This window comes from Oenanthe melanoleuca, chromosome 1A (genome assembly GCF_029582105.1).
Source record: "Oenanthe melanoleuca isolate GR-GAL-2019-014 chromosome 1A, OMel1.0, whole genome shotgun sequence".
Taxonomy (NCBI): Eukaryota; Metazoa; Chordata; class Aves; order Passeriformes; family Muscicapidae; genus Oenanthe; species Oenanthe melanoleuca.
In genome coordinates this window covers 3138530-3159344 of record NC_079334.1, presented here as the reverse complement: position 1 = coordinate 3159344, position 20815 = coordinate 3138530, and the positions used below count along the sequence as shown (strand labels likewise).

Genomic DNA, 20815 nt, shown 5'->3' with positions numbered 1-20815 from the left:
GTAAAAATATGGTATTGCACTCCAAATTCCTGTACTGCAAAAACAAACAGTGCCACCAATTCATTTCCAGTCAGACCTCCACCCTCTTGGGAAAAGTATGCAGAACTTTCTGGTGGGAAAAATATTTTGGAAATACAACTTCTTTATTGGAGTGAAAGCTCTTCCTTCATTCAGTTTGCCTGGTACCCTCCAGAGAGGAATGTGGCTTGAAGAGGTACTCTGAGGTCACAGGAGGCAAGTCCTGGAGGGGTGTAGCTCACTCTCATTGCACACCCATAACTTGTGCCCAGGTTATGAGGTCTGACCCAAAGCTGTCCCACGAGGCCATTTGTAGGTGAATGTCCCTAAGGAGGGTGGGTGGCTCCTCAGGGAAGCATTCCATCACCTTGCACCCCAATGAAGCATCTGTGTTCTCTGTTTCCTTGAGCTCTCTTACTGTGAATATCTTCCTGTTTTTCACCCTTCTGTTTGAAACACAGAGGGAGCAGGTGAGGAGGAAAGGAAGGTTTTAAAATCCAGCATTTTGGATGTGGGGTTGAGTAAAACTGCATTCACACCCATGGTTCCTCCCTATCACTCATCTGAGAGACCCAGGAGGAAGAGGAGAGCTCTTTGAGTTCACCTTACACAATAGCAGACTGGGATAATGCTCTTTCTGGGATCCCAGAGCAGACCAGCCCATGCCTTTCCAGCAAGGATCTTGCTGCTGAGACTCAGCAGAGCATCCCAGGAGAAAGAAGTTGCTGTGTAAATTTGGAGCAACACTGTTAATTCAGCAGAGTGACTCCAGATCCACTGTGCTGTCTCAGAGGTCCAAAGCAGCTATTTTTGATGGCAATGGAAAAGGGACCTTTTCTTTCCAGGCCTAACTCTCTCCTGGGATGTGCCAGCTCTGTCAGTGCAGTGACATTGCTTCCAGTGAGGTTGTAGCACTACTGCTGGGAGCAATATTTAACTGACTGGCTTTGGTGGTCATCTGAGGACAGGATTTGATGCCACTTGTCACATAGGTTCTGTATCAACACCAAATGCTGTTTTACCTCAGCAATGATTATTGGGCTCTATGTAAAAAGCTGCTCAGAAAAAAAAAGAAATTGTGAATTTGGTTACACCAAAAATTCTTTGCAGTATGATGCCAATCACAATAAAAATACCAAACACCTGTCACTAGAGAGTTGAAAATCATTAAAAGCCACCATCTAAACAACACATTTTGGATCTTTACCCTTGCAGCTGCCCAAAATCAAACTCTTGGGGTTTTTTTTTGATGTTGTCTGGATTCCTCCTGAAATCCTTACTGATTCCTAAACTACCAATTTGAGAGGAAATAGAAGAGAACCATGCTGTGTATTCCTGTGGCAAGTGGGCAGTGCCCATGGACAGGGGCAGGAGGATTGGGTCTCTTGTCTTCTGCTCTCTTCTTTGATCCTGCAATGCACTGTCTGCCCAGGTCTCATCAGGCTGCAAAGGCACTCTGTGTAACTCTGTATGATCTGTGGCTGTCCTTCATTTATTCAAAATGCATTTGCCTCTGCAATTTAATCTGCTCTTCTCTCCCTCCCCTTCCTCTTGGTGAAGTCTAATTGCAGTTTTATTCCAGGTCCATCTGGTTGCTAATGATGCTGGACATCACCGCTGAATTCATTCTAATATTTGTTGTGTATTTCTAGGCTGGACGCTGAATAACAATGTTCTCTGAGTTTGCTTTTGCTCCTGTTTGCTTCCTCCCTGTTGTAGCTAATGGTGTAGTAGTGTGTAGCCATGGGATGGGTGCTCCTTCCAGTTGCCTATTTCAGGCTGCAGAATAAAGGTGTTTTATTCTGGTTTTGAGGAGAGGATTTCAAAGTCCCCTCTACCAGCTCCCTTCAGTGGCTTGGAACCAGCTGGGCAGTGACTTTTTCTGCTTCTTTTTTTTTTTTTTTTTTCCCTGCCCAAAGTGTAATATTGTTCATAAATGTGAGTCTCAAAATCTCATGGAGGCAATGTTTCAGCAGATGTCAGACAGACACATTTTGCCAGTGCCTGCTCCATGTGATGGTTGAACCTACAGTAATCTGAGGTTCCCAAGCCTGACTTTGTACAGTGCCAGCACAGGGATAATTTTTTTTTTCTTTCTTGTTTTTTTTTTTTTCTTTTCTCCTTTTTGCTTATAGCTGCCTGGGAACACAGGCTCACACTTTACCCATGACCTGACTCTTGGACTAAGAATAGCAGCCACAGTGCAGCTGGGGTTCAGTCTCACAGGAGACAAGCTGCAGCTGGGAAACAGGGAGGTCAGATCAGCCCATGCTCACAAAACCAAACACATGAGGGGAGCACAGAGGATTTTGAATGTTTGCCTCCTTTAAAGACTGCAGAACAGGGGCAAGAGACTGGCACAGGTGCTCAGTGAGCCAAGGTGAATTTTCTTTGCTCATGACATTGACTTGTAGAGGAAGTTTACATACAGAAGTTTATCTTCTGGGCTGAACAGACTCTTCTCCAAAAGGGTCCTGTGTCCTTGCAGCCTATCCACCAAAAAATTATGCAGGATGAGGACAGTAAGCAGTGCTGTATGCATCTCCTGAGCTCTGCTTAGGACAGTGAGATGTTTGGGATAGCCATGAAGTGATCAGGCTTGTCCTGGCCAGCCAAGGTGGCACACAGGAGCGAGCAGCAGGTCTGGCTGTGAGCAGTGCTAAAGCCAGCTTTGCTCCCATTCTCACCTGGGAGGAGCCAGGCTACACTCACAGCTCCAATTTGTGGTGCAGGTGTGCTCTCAGAGTAACAGAGACAGGACCTGAAGCTTTTCTGAAAGCTGTTAGGCTGATGACTGTGGCTCAGTAAAGAGACAGGTGAGATTTAGACAGCACATCCCCAGGCTGACTGTGCCCCTTCCTGCTCCATGGCACAGCAGCTATTCCCTGTGCCAGCACAGAGCACTGCAGCTGGAATGAGGACTGGGGGATGGATATGGACAGTGGGGAGACGTTTTTGAGGAAACCACATTACACTATTCCTGCACTCTGCCCACTAAATGGGAAGGATGCTGCGTGGCCAGGAATGGAGATGCCTGGTGGAGCTGGTCCTGCAAGCCCCATTCCTGCCAGCAGCCATGCTCAGAATGATCTGTGTGGCTTCCCTTCAGCCCCTGTCTCAGAGCTGGAGGGGAGGGGTGGCTGCTCTGGAATCCCATGAGCTGGAGAGGGGCTGCTCACAGCAGTCAGGGAGCCCAGCCTGGGCTGCAGCTTGAGGCACAACAGGTAGACTTGAGAGGAGAACCCCTTGAGGTGTCAGGGCAGAAATTCTAATGGTAATTTTGAACTGTTTTTGTCTGTCTAACATTCCTTTTTAATCCCCATCCTGCCTGCCCCTTCCTTATGTAGGGTTACTTTAGTGATCCTTGGAATGTTTTTGACTTCCTCATCGTAATTGGCAGCATTATAGACGTCATTCTCAGTGAAACTAATGTGAGTATTACTCTACCCTCCCCAGGATACCACCACCTCCTCCTCCTCTGCTGTTCCTTCTCTCTTTCTCTCTTTTTTTCCTCTCTCTTTTTGTTTTCTGGTTTTTTTTCCCTCTAGTCATGCTTTTATTGAACTTGCCGTCGTCCTTCTCCTTCTCCCAGGGAAAAAAAAAGGAGGGGGGGAAATGCCTCCTTCTTTTTCACTTGTCATAGCTGGCCCCAAGGCTGTGACTGGTGAAAGCGCACAGAGTTTGGGGTGTGTGTGCTTTTTTTTCCCTCCAAAAGGTAGACATGCTTGAGTGTAACTTTCTGACTAACCAGGCTTTTGTTGGTACCCTCCATCATGTGAAACGTTACAGAGGTTTGAGCAACCAATACTGTAGAGTGGTAAGAGACTATTTAATATGCCCACATAACCTCTTTCTTTTCTTATTTTTTTCCTCTTCTCTCCCTCTTTCATACTTTTGTTCCGTTTTTTATTTTCATTTTATTTTATTTTACTTTTTTTTTTTTTTTTTTTTTTTTACTTTTTTTTTCCCCCCTCTTTTCTCCCTTTCCCTCTTTCTCTCCCTTCTCTCTCTCATCCTTTCTTCCTCTTCCTTCTTTCCTCTCTCTCTCTCTCTCTCTCTCCTTGGCTTCTCTGCCACATGCAGCACTATTTCTGTGATGCATGGAATACATTTGACGCCTTGATTGTTGTGGGTAGCATTGTTGATATAGCAATCACCGAGGTGAACGTAAGTAGCTGGCGTCTGTCCATGATCGTGCCTGCTCTAACATTCATTTGCCTTTCCCGGGTTCTTTTGAGTTATTTTTTTATTTTTTTTTTTCCCCTCCCCTTCCCCTCCTTTCTTTTATTTTCAGATTTTTTGTTTTGTTTAGTTTCAAAGCTCTTTCTTTTGTTTAATTTGATTTTATTTGGTTTGGTTTTATTCTGTTTTAATTTTTGGAACGACTTAAAGGACTTTTTTTTTTTTTTTTGTTTTTTTTCTGACTGCTGCATCATTTTCTTCCCTTTCATAATCCGCCTGGCATGAATTAAACTGTATAGCAGGAAAAGTGATGGGGAATGTGGAGTGTAAGTGAAAAAGCTCTTTGTGCCATGGGAAGCTGCTCGAAGAGGACTTTGGTCTGCCCAGTGTTATGCTTTGCTTCCCATGGCAGCTCAATTCTCTCCACCCCACAGAGAGATAAAGGTCAGTTCTTTCGAGGTGGAACTGAGGGAACCAAAACAGGAATCCTCCCTGTGCCTCCTCACTCAGGCTTCCTCCAAAAGAAATAAAAACCAAATCATCTCTGTGTAGAGGAATCTGCTCCTAATGTTCCGTTCCAAATGAAAAACAAAAGGTAATTTTAATTAAAAAACAAATAGATAAAATAAAGCAGAAATCCCAAAGGAAAACAAAGCACCAGAGTTCCAACTCCCTTTTTTTTTTTTTTTTTTTTAATTTGCAACCTGATTTGATCCATCTCTCAAATTGCACCAGCCCCATTGGCACTGATTGGCCCCACTCATGCCCATCTCAGCAGACAGGTGAAGGACTGAGTGAGCCACAGGGACTGAAATGAGCATCTGGTGTGCAGGAAATAAATCACCAGGCACATTTTTTTCTTATATCTCTTTTTTTAGAGGTGGATGGATAGAGAGTTATGGGATAAATAGACAAAGGACAAGCAGGAAACACACAGATTTCCAAAAGGAAGACTATGATGGACAAAAATTACACTGAAAAATCCAGCTTATAAAGGCCAGGAAAATAGAAAGATTGAAAGAAAATTGCTGTAAATATGTTAAAGAGCAGCAAATTAGTTGTGAATTTTCAAAATTATGTGGCTGTTGAATAAACATTCCATCTTGGAATTGTTGTGTACTGTAAAGGGAACCCATTTCAAACAGAAAAGTGACAGCATAGTTTTCACTCACTGCTGTGCTTAGGAAAAAATTATTAGGCAGCATTTTGAAAAATAAAAATGACTTTCCAAACAAAATATTTTCATATCTTGGTTCTAGTTTAACCTATCTTCATCTTTTTTCTTTTTAACTCTGAAACAGGAATATTTATTCCTGTAACATTTTGATTTTGAAGAAATGATTTTTTTTTTTTTTTTACACTAGTATATTTTCCTTGTCTTTTGAAAGAATAGAAAATAGTTTTTAACTAAAAACGAACTTTTATTTTGCATCTCTCAAATGTTCTACTTTATGGACATGAATGGTTGCTTACAACATTTCCCACAGAATGTTGTGAACCATTTTGGTTACCCTTTTACTAGGTAGATATTAGTATTAGGTTGACTTTTTGTAGGATTTTACAATGAAGCTGAAGTTGTTAATATTTAAGACTGAAATTAAAACCTTTTCCCTGCCACACTTGTCACAAGCAAATTAAGTAGAGAACCTGGAAATGGCCTTCAGATTGGGGAAAAGTGCAGTTCTCATCCACAGAGTACATGGCACTGGAGGGAATAAACACAGTTAACTGGAAATTAATCATATTTAAACATCAACAAGACTTCCCTGGCTGATGTACTTAAATCCATACAAAAGTCTTTTAAGCAGAAAGGAAGGAAATCCTCGTGCTCTGGTGCATAGCCAGAAATCCTGGACTGCAGGAAAATCCTGTGGGTCTTTTTGAAGAAATTCAGATTAATCTCCTCATTAACTTCCATTTTTTGAGAGGAAGAGAGTCACCCCTCTTGCTGTTAGTGGTGAGGGATGCTCCCCTCCCTGGACATGTCTGTGACAGAAAAATAAATTGCTATTTGCAGATGCCCACCAGTGGCTGGTGAGAGTTGAGGTTTTTTAGGTTTGTCTAGACACCCAGCTCCCAGACATCAAATTTAAGCAGTATAAATCACATTGATTCTCAGCATCCTGTCGAGACAGTCGTGCTGCTGCTGGTTGCTGTGATCCTCAGCCTCCAGGGCTGCCCGTGCTGCTGTGCTTAATTGCCAGAGACAAGGCTCTCCAACAATTCAAAATGTCAGGCAAGGCCCAGAATCCAGTTTTCAGTTCTAGAAGCCTAAAAAAATGAGGGCATGGCTCTGCCCAAGCAACCAGCACCTGTCCCAGGTGAGGAGGCAGCAGGGCTGGCCCTGACTCTTTCAGTAAGGGCAGTGAAGAAAGAGCATTGTGTGATGGTCCCTCTGTTTCCTCTAAAGAACCCTTTCCTTCTATACAGTTTTACAGATCTCTGCACACGTCTTTTTGTTACCTGGCATGTTTAAATCTTCTCTTTTTTTTTTACCTAGGCAAGTCCTTTGCTACTAGTTTCTAATGTTTGTTACTAAAAAAAACTTGCACAACCTTTTTTGATGCACTGATAAACAAGCGGCAGCTCCGGATTGAGTTTGTTCTGAAATGTTCTGGAATCCCTTTTGCACTTATATAACAAATTATTGAATAAGAGAATGTTTTTGTATGTTGGTTTGTCCTGTCAGATTCTGTCCCTGCTAGCAGCACTTGGTGTGGTACCCCTGTAGAAAATGGGCTTTGGAAGTAGCAGCCCAGCTTGGACGGACATTTGTCATCCTCCCCAGCAGTGTGAGGCAGATTATCAGCCACACTTCTCCCCTCTGCTCAGGGCTTGTTGCTTCCTTGCTGTCTGTGGCTTTCAGCAAAGCCCTGCCCTGTGTTTCTGTACACTGTCTTGTCTTGCTCCCAGAGACCTGGGGTCTGAAAAGGACAGAAACAATAAACCCTAGAATGCCAATAGGAGATGCTCAGACTGGTCAGGTGCAGGTGAAATATTTCTGCTGAACTCCTTGGAAGCTTGAGGTAGGATCTGGGAAGGTGCTGCTCTTGGAGTGAGGGGTCAGCTCTTACTGTGATCAGTTAGAAGGGAAGATGGAGACTCCCAGTTTGACCTGCAGGCTGAAATCTGTGAGGTTCACCAGGGCAAGCAAACCCAGCAGGCACTGAGCTGTAGTGGTGAGGAGAGCCCAGACTGAGTGACAGCCTCCACTGTGTGTGTGTATGTGCTTGCTTTTCCTTGTGCAGCTCCCCATCTTCTGGTTTGTCTTTTATTTTGCCTTTTGACATTTGTTTTGGTTTCTTGAAAAGGAGTTTCCCAGACCAAAACCTTTGGCAAGATAGATGTGAGTGTGCATGGTGGGTCTTGGTGTGTGCACTCCATTGATTGTCCTCCATGTTCCTGAGAGTGTTTGGATGTACAAATCCATAAAGACATAAATCCATGTGTGGGGGAAAAGAGTGTGAATGCCAGCACAAGTATTTTGTGTGAACTTGTGCAGTAAAAGGTTGTTGATGATATGTTGATATGTGTGACTTGGACCTGGTTATGTACCTCAGTCTTCCCATCAGTGGAGGCTTCTATTATTCCTTTTGTTTAAAAAGTATGGTCATTAGAGTTGGCAAAACCCTTTAATCTCCTTAGAAGAAAATATTACAGTGATAAAAAAATATTTCTCTCTATTTTAATTGGAAATTAAAATACTGAGGGGTTGCTCATCCAGCTGCAGTGCTGTGATGGTTTGTAAAGGTTTTTTGAAATTTTTACTTGCTGGGGTTTTTTTGTACCTGATAATGATTATTTAGAGTTGTATTTTTAAGATTAACACATTGTTACACTAAAGAGAAAGTTTATGGGTTTTTGTGAAACATACATGTAAAAACAAGAAATTCCTACAATCCCCTAAATATAAATAATTTAAAAATCCCTGCTGCTCCCCAAGAGAAAGAAAAAAACCAAAGCAAACCCTCTGTTTTCAAAAATAAAATAAGCTTTTATTTAAACTATTATAATCCTTAAAAAGTGTCTCATAAGTTAATATGGTCCTCAATAATAATTTTGAAAAAAACTGTTAAATAAAAAAAAATTTACATAGTAATCAAAATTCCATCCTCCCAGGCAACTGATCACTGTAACATCAAAACCATAAAAAAACCTATTTCTTATTAAAAATCTCCATAAACAAAACAAAAAAAAAACTGCTCTCCCAAGTAAATTAATGAAAAACTATTTTAAAAATAATTAATTAATTAACGAACTATACATTTTCAATATTAAAAAATGTGTAAGGAAAAAAAAAGGTCCATCTGTCTGTCCGGAAAGGATGTCAGGGAGGGTTTGTGCCTGTCTGTGTCTCTGGGGGGCTCTGCTGGTGCCTCTGTGTTTGTAGCTGTGACTGAGCAGAACATCTGGACTGGTCTCCACCCTGCCTGTTCATGGAGTGCTGCTGTCTGGGTGTGTGTGTGGATGCTGCAGGAGGCACAGGGGAGGAGGAGTGACAGGTACACCAAGGTGATGCAGCAGGTGTGGTGAGCCAGGGGGGTGAGCATGGCTGTGAAGTGAGATGGAGAACCAGTGTTTGAGGGATTTTTGGGAAATAATAGGATATTTCTGTGCATAAAATGCCCTCCTGTTGTAGCAGCACATGTTTTCCTGAGAGTGTTTTCCCAAGAGAGAAAGAACATTGGTTTAAGGGCTGATGGAATGGTTTTTAATGGGAGAGGAGGCAGGAGGGGAGTGCAGTGTTTTAATGGGAGACACAGGACTGGAGTGCTTCAGGAAACATCCCCCCTGTGAAGAAGGTTAGGAAAGGGAAACACAAACCCCACCTTGGTGTGTTACTTCCCTAAAAAACATCAGTCAGGTATTTTTTGCCCCAGCCTGCTGGGTGATGGTTTGGTGTTTGTCCCTCAGCTGTTCAGGGGAGCTGAGTACTTCACACCTTGCACTTCTGGAAAGGTTTCCACATTCTGTTAGGGAGTCAGCAGTGTTGCAGCTCGATTGAACCCTGAGTGCTGTTGCAGTAAGGCCAGAGAAATACCAAAGCATTGAGCTCCCAAGAGCTGGAGACTTGTGCAGTGATTTCTCATTCAGCCTGTTTTGATTTCTGACGTGAAGCAGCTCAGGCTTAAACCAGGCGCATGAGGCCTTTTTTTACAATCATCTTGCTTTTGGTGTCAAGAGGCTTCATATTATTTGCCACGGGCTCCTGCTGCCATTCTCTGGAATATCTGAAAGCCTGTAAACCTCCCTTTCACCCTCTGCTGTACCCACACCCCGCCTTTCTTCCTTTTCTCCCTGGCTCTCCTCTCCCCCGTCTCCAGCCACACTAAAACTTACTCTGAGTTGCATTTCACTCTCTGATGTGTCTGAAGGCAGAGAAGCAGTGGCCCAGAGGCTGCAGGAGCCCAGAGGCTGCAGGGGCCCAGAGGCTGCAGGAGCCCAGAGGCTGCAGGCCCAGAGGTTGCAGGGGCCCAGAGGCTGCAGACCCAGAGGTTGCAGGGGCCCAGAGGCTGCAGACCCAGAGGTTGCAGGGGCCCAGAGGCTGCAGGGGCCCAGAGGCTGCAGAGGCTCAGAGGCTGCAGACCCAGAGGCTACAGGCCCAGAGGCTGCAGGCCCAGAGGCTGCAGGCCCAGAGGTTGCAGGGGCCCAGAGGTTGCAGGGGCCCAGAGGCTGCAGGGGCCCAGAGGCTGCAGGGGCCCAGAGGCTGCAGGGGCCCAGAGGTTGCAGGGGCCCAGAGGCTGCAGGGGCCCAGAGGCTGCAGGGGCCCAGAGGCTGCAGAGGCCCAGAGGCTGCAGGAGCCCAGAGGCTGCAGGCCCAGAGGCTGCAGGCCTGAGGCTACAGGCCCAGAGGCTGCAGCGGCCCAGAGGCTGCAGGGGCCCAGAGGCTGCAGGGGCCCAGAGGCTGCAGGGGCCCAGAGGCTGCAGAGGCCCAGAGGCTGCAGGCCTGAGGCTGCAGGGACCCAGAGGCTGCAGGCCTGAGGCTGCAGCGGCCCAGAGGCTGTAGGGGCCCAGAGGCTGCAGAGGCCCAGAGGCTGCAGGCCTGAGGCTGCAGGGACCCAGAGGCTGCAGGCCTGAGGCTGCAGCGGCCCAGAGGCTGTAGGAGCCCAGAGGCTGCAGCGGCCCAGAGGTTGCAGACCCAGAGGTTGTAGGGGCCCAGAGGCTGTAGGGGCCCAGACGCTGCAGGCCCAGAGGCTGCAGGGGCCCAGAGGCTGCAGGGGCCCAGAGGCTGCAGGGGCCCAGAGGCTGCAGGGGCCCAGAGGTTGCAGGGGCCCAGAGGCTGTAGGGGCCCAGAGGCTGCAGGGGCCCATAGGCTGCAGGCCCAGAGGCTGTAGGGGCCCAGAGGCTGCAGACCCAGAGGGTTTAGGGGCCCAGAGGCTGCAGGGGCCCAGAGGCTGTAGGGGCCCAGAGGCTGCAGGGGCCCAGAGGTTGCAGGGGCCCAGAGGCTGTAGGGGCCCAGAGGCTGCAGGGGCCCATAGGCTGCAGGCCCAGAGGCTGTAGGGGCCCAGAGGCTGCAGACCCAGAGGGTTTAGGGGCCCAGAGGCTGCAGGGGCCCAGAGGCTGTAGGGGCCCAGAGGCTGCAGGCCCAGAGGCTGCAGAGGCCCAGAGGCTGCAGGCCCAGAGGCTGCAGGGGCCCAGAGGCTCCAGGCCTGGCTCAGGGCCTGTGCCAGGGCTGGAGCTGCCAGCACACACCCAACTCCAAAGGCAGCAAGGGCCGCAAAGGGAAGGACGACACGCACCCAGCCGTGCCCCACTGGGCACTGCCATCCATGCCTCTCTGCTGTCTGTCTGTCTGTCTGTCTGTCCCCCTCTGGTCCCCCCCTGCTTCCACGCCCTTTGCTGCTCCCGTTTTCGACCACAAATTTTCACGATCCCCACAGCCCGTTCAGCCAAACCTCCGGGGAAAAGGCAGAAAACTTTCTCTCCCTCTCCTTTCTCTCCCTCCCAAATGCCATCTGGGCAGCAAAGAGGCCTCCAAATCACGTAGCAAAGGGCTGGGGAAGCACAGTGGCTTCTTTTGACCTCTTGTGTTGTCACACCCTTACTGCCAGCCCGCAGCCCTGAGCTCTCCCTGTGTGCCTGTATGTCTATGTTTATATATGACCTGTTTTCTTTTTACAAAAGCTACTGGTAAAATTGATGGGAGGGGGAGGGTGGATTTAGTTTACTTCCTTTTTTTTTTCTTTTTTTTTTTTTAATACCTGGTGGTGTTTTGATCATTGGAATAATTTGGGTAACACACCCAGCTGTAGGAAGCCACGTTGAAGCATGGTTGTGAGCTGTAGCAGTGGCAAGTGCTTTATTTTGCCCTTGAAGAACATCAGCAGAGCTGCTCTGGACTCTTCCACAGATTAGGCTTAGATCAATTCAAAATTGATCACCACCCATGCTTAATCAACAATTTTAGTGCATGTTTTTCACCCTGTGTTGGTGAAAAGAACTGTAGTATGACTATCCAACCACAACCATGTTTGAACAGGGTTATTTTTGGTTTTATTTATGTATATATTTGTCATGATGATGGGGCCTCTTTTCTTTTCTTTTCTTTTTTTTTTAATTTCTTGTCTTTAAAATGTTGGTATTTTGAGCACATTTCCAGAGTTCATAATGTGATTTGCTTTTTAAAAGAGGTAATTTTGGTAACTGCACAACTTTTTCTGTATGGAAATCTATATGAAATATGGACAATCAGAAAAAAAAGTGTGTCTTTTCTGAAAAAAAAAAAAAAAAGGGATAGTAAATGCAAATTATTCCTTCCTCAGTTTACCTGAGTATTTGAGCTGTTGCTAGCAGCACTAGCACCATAAGAAAAAGGCATTTAGTTCCCACTTTGAAAGACTCTTCCTACTACCCAATTTTAAGGAAGTACCTCAATATTGTGATTTCCACAAAATTGCTATACTTGGCTTCTGACATTAGTCCAGGCCCACAGAAAAATCAGAATGTATTTTTAATGCAGGGAAGACTTAAAAGTGGCACAAAAATAAATTTGCCTTACTGGAAAAAAAATTAACCACACACATTCTGGTTAATTAAGATAGGAGAAACAGAAGATAAAGAATCCAGGAGAACAAAGATTTAGAAGCTGAATGTGAAAGCAGCAAAAAGAAAGTTAGGCAGCCCTGTGACTGTAAGACCTGATGCATAAAGCTGTCTGGAGTCCTTCTGAGTGGAAATGTTTGAAGTGGTGGCCCACAGCATCCCACAGACTGCCCTGAGGAGTGAATTGTGCTTTTAATTAGTGCAGGCTTGCACATATCCAAAACCTTGCTGGGTTTTAAGGCCTTTAAAGCAGAAGTCCCGTTTTCTTATTTGACTGTAAATTATTGTTACAATAACAGTAAAATAATAATAGTAGGAACACAAAGAACCACAGACCTTGTCCCATGTTGGTTCAAGAGTAAAAATAAGTGTATGACATCTACACTGCAATACAAAGAGCTCTTTAAAAAGCCTGCATCCAGGTTTCCTGACCAGTATTGAATTTTATTTATCATTTTTCTATCAGAGCACTTTGAAGAGAAAACCCTCTACAATATTCTGGCATCAAAATCTGTGATATATCACAGTTATATTTCATATTCCTTTAATTCCAATGTGGTTTTCCACAAAGCTAGTTAAAACACTCAAATTAAAAAGAGCTACCCCAAGCTGATTATATTTTTCCATTGGCTTGCTAGCCAGGATATATCATTCCTTTTGCCTAGCAAAAGTTTCTTTTAACTTTCCCTGAACTCTAATAGAGATTGTATCTTTACATGAATCCACAGAAAAACCTCTGGCTCTTGATTCCTCAGATCATCTCTGAATATATTAGTGCTAATTAATGATCTCTAAGCATCCTAAGCTAGATGGTCAAAAAGGTGCTTGGGTGAGTTCAAATCCAGCTGTTCTGTCATCTTGGGAAATTCCTTGAAGCAGTGAAAGATGTTCCTGGCGTTAATTCTCTTTTTTTTCTCAGACCTACCTTGCTGAGAATGGCCAAGGAATTTTCCAGTGCTGCTGTTCTCCTTGTACAGACTGCAGGAACAGAGAGGGCACAAACCCCTGCATCTCACTCCCAGTTTTGCTGCAAAAGCTCCTGTTCTTCATGCAAACCACAACAGCTTTTAGCATCAGTGCTACAGGACCTCACTGCATGCACCATCTTGCACTCTTGTGCATATTTAGAGAAATTCCAGCTGGTCCCAGGCTGCAATGAAAGCAACAGAGGTGATGGAAGAGGGGAGGACACACACAAGCATTTTATTTGTTTCCCTCTTTAACTTGCTCTTCTCCTCCATCTTCTTCTCCCCAGTGATTTTCTCCCAGTTTTGCTGAAATCTTTGCAGGCATTTTCAGCCAGGCAGCAGGAAGTTTGCCCTCTATCTTATGCAGCAAGTAGATTTTGTTCTCTGTCTTCAGCCAAGATCCCATCAGTCCAGGGGAGGAGCTGCTCCCCTTGGTGAGGGTTTGTGTGCCAGGCACTGGGCACCTTTCAGCATGGTGATGGTACCAGTCTGCAAACCCAAATGTACAGGCTTCCCATCAAACACACACCCAGTTGTGGGGGCTTTGTAATCTTTGTTACCTTTGTAATCAAAGGTAAACACATATTAATTAATTTTACCCTTTCTAATATAGTCAATATAGCAACATCATTCAGCTCTTCTTTTGCTTCCTCTACATTTTAATGCACCAGCCAGACAAACACAACAGGAGTGGATTTTTTTTTATTATTTCTTAATAGACATCTGGTTTTAAAATGGCTGTGCTCTTACCTTCATTCCCTGAGCTTTGTGGAGACTGTCTGGCACAACATGCCAACAAAATGATTTCTGTCTGATGTATCTTCCTGGGCATCTGCTACATGGGACCCATTCCCTGCTGCAGCCAGATGACCAAGCTGTAGGGACTGGATTGCTGCTCATGGTCAGCTCATTGATGGCCAAAAAATGTGACTTGGCTCCAATTGCTGCTGTAGAGTAAGGGGACATCACAGCTGGGCACACCCCAGTTGTTCTCTCCAGCTCCACTTGGAAGCTCTGAGACACCAGCCAGCAGTGCTGAGAAAATCTCCTTCATCCAAAGCCAGACATCATCACATAAGATGAGCAGACATGCAGGCAAAGGTGCCTCAGCTGTAAAGAAACACCTGTTAATAGAAAAACATCAAAACAAATTGATGTTTAGAGACAGGGAATTTGAGACTCAACTGCTTGACCCTATTTGAACACAGTAAATCACATATAGTGAGCATTACATATCATCTAAACAGTCCCTACTCTTGTTTTTTTTTTTTTTTTTTTTTTTTACAAAAGAATTCATCAAATCAATAATAATTTATTCTTGGAAAGATGCATAGAACAAGAAAATGTTGCTGAGTAACTTTGTTAGATCTAATCCCAGTCTCCATATGACCACTTCTAATGTTTTTCTGATAATGCCTGTGATTGGCATTTCAAATCCCAGAATGACACATAGGCTTTATTGTATCCCATATTATCATACAGAAATCCAGTATGAGTCTGTAGGCTGGTTTTTTTTTTCCTAGGGAAAAAAATGTTCTGCATCAACATTAAATAACTTTCTAATTTAAAAGGCAATTAAAAGACACAGACTGGGAATTAAATACTAGCTGCTACAAATCTCAGATTAAAATGGTCCATAACAATCTCTCTGTTTGGGCTGCTGATATTCTGGATTCACTCCCTTGAGCAAAGATTAATTATACAGAACTGACAGGGGCTGACAGTTCACCTACAATCATCCAGAGCCTCTTGCAATCCACAGACCTATTGCTTTGGATCAAAGGTGAACTGGGTTTTTTCCTGCTTCCAGCAGCATGTGCAATTTCTTCAAGCACTTAATCAGAGCATAATGTGCTCATCCATCTTCACACTGTCCCAGAGCCTTTGGGCTTCCCAAAGGATGGGTCCTGGCAGCTCTGCAGGTGGAATCTTTCAGCTGGTAGCCTGCCCAGAAGAACCACTCCTGGTCCAGCCTCCATCTGGCTCCAACAGTCCCCAGAGTTATGCTGAGTGGGGGTTTTGCTGCTGACCACACCAACCCTAACCCCCCCAGTGTAAATCCCCATCACTCTTACAGGATTTGTGCAGTACAAGGATGCTACTGGAGTTTCCTTCTGGATTCATGTGCTTCTGGAGCCCTACAAAGCCGGAAGGTCTCCCTCCTCCTTTCAGCCTGAGGCTGGCCACAGAAACCCCAGGAACACCAATACACCGAGTTTCACTCTATTCTTTTCCCATACCACGAAATCCTATCAGCTAATTCAGAAGTAATTCACAAATATCTGCAGGAGAAGACAAAGGCAGCCATGGCAGCAGAAGGACGTGCCCCTGGGAGTTTGTTTAATTCCTCAAATCACCAGTCTGCAGGGAAGAAGAAGCCTGCAAGGTGTTGGACACAGAGCTCCTGCCTATCAAAGGCTCAGGAACTTCATCTCAAAGAGTTCTGTTGCCATTCTCATTTCCAAAGGATGCTACAAGAAATAGAAAAATCAGTTCTCACACAGTGCACAACAGCAAGTCATTAAAGTCATTAGGACTGGAGTGAATGTTTTGAACAGTCTTTTCCTTCTATTTTATTTTGACATGAAAATCCGTGTCATGGCCTTAGTACACAAGAACCTGAGCAGTGTGTCAGAGAACATCTCCCAGCCCCCCAGAGCAGCTGTGATTTTACAAGAGATTAAGTCAAGATGATGGATTTTTTTGGGTGTTTGGGATGCTCCTTTTGGAAAACTTGTCCCACAGATTTCTCTCCTTCTTCCCTCCCAGACAATGGGAAAAAAATTAAGAGAAAAATAAGCAATGTAATTCAGAACATAAATTTTTCTAAAGAGGTGGAGGAAAAGAAGACTGCCCTTTCCAGCCCAGTGATAAATACACTGCTGAGTTTGATGTTTAAAAGCCATGTTAACTTTGCTTTAGGAAATGCACTGAAGCACATTGGACTGCTCAGGAACAGCAATGAGGATTGTTGACATGGATGGTAATAAAAGTGAGGAAATCTGAAAAGATTTGGGAACTTAAATTCTCACTCCTGCTCTCTCTCCATCTTGCTCAGTGGTCTGCTCTGTTCCCAAAGTCCCTCTCAGGCTGGGACAGACTGAGCATCTCCTTTGAGAGCCACTGCCCTGTGAATCAAGAACTGGTCAAATTAAAAAGCAAGCTTAATGAAAAAAAGTTATTCACACATGGCTCCTGGCAAAGGTGTTCAAATCAGCCAAACCTCTCTTACTCAAACAGAAGATCCTCAAAATCCCTCTACCTGTTAAACAAAAGGTCCTGCACACAAGGAGCCTTTCAAGATTTATTTTCATGGCTCAATTCTTCTCACCCAGCTGTTCTAGGGCTTCTTTTGGCTGCCTGTCCCACAAATGATGAAACACAGGCAAGCTGCACCTGTCTCTCTGTAGCTGTACCTGAAGATGAGCACTACATCTCTGATCGTGGTTAGTATCTGCTTCTTTCTCAGGAGCCCCCCCAGGCTTGATTACAATAAGACTTGATTTCCCAGAGCTAATGAGAAGGATTATTAAAACATCCTGAAAATTAAGAATAATTTGCATAGATATACTTTACCAATTGTTCTGCTTTTCTGAAAGTCATGGGAAAAAAATAGAGCTTTTATCTGTGCAAGGAAAGCAGCCCTTTCATTACTTGTCTTCTAATTGTCAATCTAGGGTAATCTGCATAACCAAATTAAAGCAATTGACTTTCCTTATATTTACCTTAAGCACTTGAAACCATAAGACTACTGTCTGGCAATTTCATGGATATATATATATATGAAATTAATTAATAAGCTATTCAAATTAGTATGATTTGCATATTAGGAGCTAATTAGAAAAGCAAGCTCCAGAATTTCAAAATCTTAGAATTCTTAGGAAATGAAGGGAAAAAAACCTGATAGCTGCAGGTCTCATTTGCTTTAAAAGTTACCTTGCCCTTATTAACTGTATTCAAAACAGGCTTTTGTTGCTTAGGGGTATGGTAATATTTCCCCTGAGGCCTGAGATCATGTGGAATCAGTGAAGTATAAATGCACATAATATTGCATTTGGATGAGCTGACACTTGGTGTCTGTTGGCCCCCATGAGTTAGTGCAGGCAGAAAGGGAATGGCAAACCTCATTGCAGATGTCACATTTTTCCTAATTCCCCTCCTTGCAACAAATGAAATTTTAACTCCCTGCTGCAGGAGAGTTCAGTCTCCTCTGCAGGGCTGCCTGTGTATCAGCATGTTATATTGCACTGGAGCACTCAGAGCTTTTTCCAGGGAAATCACCCTTTGCCCCAGTAAAGGCAGCATCACACACCTCAATTCCCTGTTTTCCTGTAAGATGGTGCCCTTTTCTAACAGGCATTAAATATCAAAAAAAGCCTCCAGTGCTTCACCCAGATTAGAGCTATAGAGAGGCTCAATTTTTTTTTTTTTTTTTTTTTTTTTTTTTTTTTTTTTTTTTTTTTTTTTGTTTCTGAAAGCCCCTTGTAAGATTTTCTTCTGTTTTAAAATAGAAGGAAAATTTAAAGTTGAAAAACTTTCAGTAAAATATAATTTCTATTGAAATAATCAACATTCAGAACATATGCTTCAGTAAAGTAAAAGCAGTTGAATCTGGCATCGATTTTTTTTTTCTTAGTTATATATGATTTATGATGGAAATGTAAACCAAATTAAAATGTGTGAGGACAAAATGTGAGATTTCAACCTTACATTTCTGAAATGGCTGTTTCAAAATTGGCATGTTTCTACAGAAAACTTGACTTTCAGCATCAGCATTCTTCTAAAAGAAAATATTTTTGCAGGGAAAAAAAAATAATTTTGGCTAGTTTTATTCAGAGCTGCACACTTAAAGGAATAATGCACAGTTTGAGAAGCTTTTCTGGTTTTTTGGGGTTTTTTTCCTGCTAATAATTTGATTTCACTGTAAGGTTGTGGGAATTGACAATAATGCCATCTGCAATCCAGTAGTATTCCCTGTCAGAGAAATACCAGAAACATTTCTGCCTGGCCTTATAACAACCTCCCAGACTTCTGGTGGCTGGTGGGTTATCTCCAGGGTCCTTGTGATGACAAACTCAGAGAGCAGTGGCAGACAGATGGCTCTGGAAGGGGCTGGGGCAATTCCCAGTGCAAGGGCAGACTGTCACCTGCCAGCAGACAGGTTGATTTGAAAGCCTGGCTTGTTCCAGCTCTCCACAAAGATTTGTGCAGCTCAGCCTCCTGAGGTCACTTCAGATTTTTTGACACTACAAATACAAGAGGATGTCTAGTGTCTTCTTTTACCATGTCTCCATGGCACAGGTAACTTCTAAACCTCTTTTTTTTTCCCATGCTTTAGTTAATTCTTGTCCTTCTTGAAGCTCACAAGCTTGCAGATCCCATCTTGGTGTAACCACAGGGGAAGGAAACACCTCCAGAAGAGCAGTGTGCTTTGTCATTGCCATATTTGTGCTTTTAATTACCCTCCTTGGGTAATTACATCTTACCTATGGTTTTGATGAGTTTGTTTCCCCAGAATGTCTCTCTCCACCCTTCACCTTGTGCCCAAAGCCACGGATGCAGCATGGCTGGCTGCAGTTGGACTCTTGGAGGAGATCTCTGGACAAAGAATTCAATCTAGAAAAGGCTGATATCCTACAAAAGGAACTACACAACACTTCAGGCAAGCTCTGCAGAGCAGATCCTCATTTCTTCCTGCAGTGAGGAGAAAAAAACAAGAAGTGAACTTACATCACCCCCCTCCTCACAGGACAAAGCTGACAGACCAATTATCAAATTTCCAACAGATATGGCACCTTCACAGGCAACTTTCCCACAGTCAACAACAGTCAAGGAAATACCTTAGCAGACATCCACCACCACCACCAGCTGCTCCAAGTGGGCTCCCAAAAGCTTCATCCACGAGGCACAGTTTCCTCAGTGGAGAAATGCCAGATTGTTTGTCACAAAAAGCAACACAAGCATCTCTCCTGAGCATGACCACTCGTTCTCCTGAGAAATATGAAGCTACTCTGTCATATTGTCAAACACACGATTCCTCTCATCTCTTCTAACCTAGGGCTATCAGGCATAACTGGAAGGCTGCAGCTGTAGCTCTGCATGGATTGAGACAACTCTAGCAAAGCAATTATAACTTTGTGCACTCAGCTGTTTAAATGCTCTCCACATCAAAGGTTGAATTATCTCTTGCAAGAAGAGATTCCTCCCTACGAATGGAAAGTAAAATACTACCAGCAAGGAGGTTTTGCTGCTCAAACATCAGGGAAAAGATCAATTTGGGTTTCCTAGCAAAAGCTGGATCCCCTCCAAGGGAGTTGAACTCATCTTCAGTGTGTCCTGTGGTGTAAAAGAATTGCTGCCATCAGCAGTGCTGGCAGTGGGAATGCTGCCTGCCTGTCCTGTCATCTCAGGCTTCAACAGCTCCTGAACAGCTCCTGGTACTTACCCAGCAGTCAAGGAGCCTCTGTGGTGATATGGTTTAAATTTCCAGGCATTTCCAGGTCCTGCTCCTCTGGAGAGCCATTACAGCTGTCAGCAAACCAGCCACAAGGAGCTCAGACCTCCCCACATGGTCCTCCATCTCCAGTGTTCCACAAGGATGAGGTGGGATTAGTATCTCTCTCGGGAATTTCCTGCTGAAATTTTCATTTGAATCTGCCTATCAACACATTTTCTTGTTTCCTTCCGAATTTTTATCCACAAGACATTCTAAGCCATGGATATTTCAGGGAACTTTGATACCACTGTGACTATGCCAAGCCTTTTTGCTCATATTTTTGCTGCTGTTTTTACAGGTCTGAAAAGCCCCACCATCCCTTCTCAGAATTTCAGAATGGATTGCATTACAGCATAAATACCTTTCTATATTGACTCTGTTACATGTTGCTCTTGAAAAATTGAGACTGGTTCTTCTGGAGTGCAAATTTTATCCTCTCCTAGCTTCCAAAGCACAACCCATTAGAAATTTTTTCCTTGACCTGATGGCAGTGTCAGGCACAAAGCTGGATTTGTGAGATATTGTGGAGGTTGAACAGGACCTGGAGGGTTGTGTCCTTCACAAGTAAACCTCCCTCCCTCCCACCCAGGCAGAGCACCACCAGTAGGAGCAGTTATCTTATCCAGTGCTGTGGTCTCTGAGATTTTAAGTCTCTCTCCATTGAGTAAATCTGGCTTCTTTCCCAGAGACTTCCTTACCTGGGATCCTGGTTTCATGATGGGCACAGGCTTTGCCTTCCTCTTTTGTGCCTGCAGGGGCTCTGAGAATGCTCACAGGTTTGCAGCAGCTGAAGCAATTTATCTGTTTAAAAAGCTGCTTTTCTGGTACACACTGAACATGAATGGGATGCATGCAGGCAACAGTATTCTGATGAGGTTTTCAGACATGTTGCAGGGATCACTCAGTCTTTATCCTACTGAATTTTTACTTGGGCTTCTAGAAACTTCTCTTCTCTTTCTTGGCCTCTTCTGCTCCTTAGCATCTCTGTTGCCTTTTCAAATATAGTGACATCAAAAAAAAGAAACACCCAAAGAGTTCTCATTGCATTCATCCCCCCAGGTGTCTTTACACAGGTGCATCCTGCCTCAGGTATTTCTTTTCCCACTCAG

At 44.2% G+C, this 20815-nt stretch overlaps 1 protein-coding gene across 1 annotated transcript in view; it reads left to right on the top strand.

Annotated features, from left to right (window-relative positions):
• Nucleotides 1–20815, top strand: part of CACNA1C (calcium voltage-gated channel subunit alpha1 C) — a 419556-nt gene that overhangs the window by 359539 nt on the left and 39202 nt on the right. The window contains exons 31-32 of the mRNA XM_056511189.1: nucleotides 3366–3449; nucleotides 4102–4185. Of these exons, the coding sequence (XP_056367164.1) occupies nucleotides 3366–3449; nucleotides 4102–4185 (168 nt within the window). The remainder of the gene's footprint in view (nucleotides 1–3365; nucleotides 3450–4101; nucleotides 4186–20815) is intronic.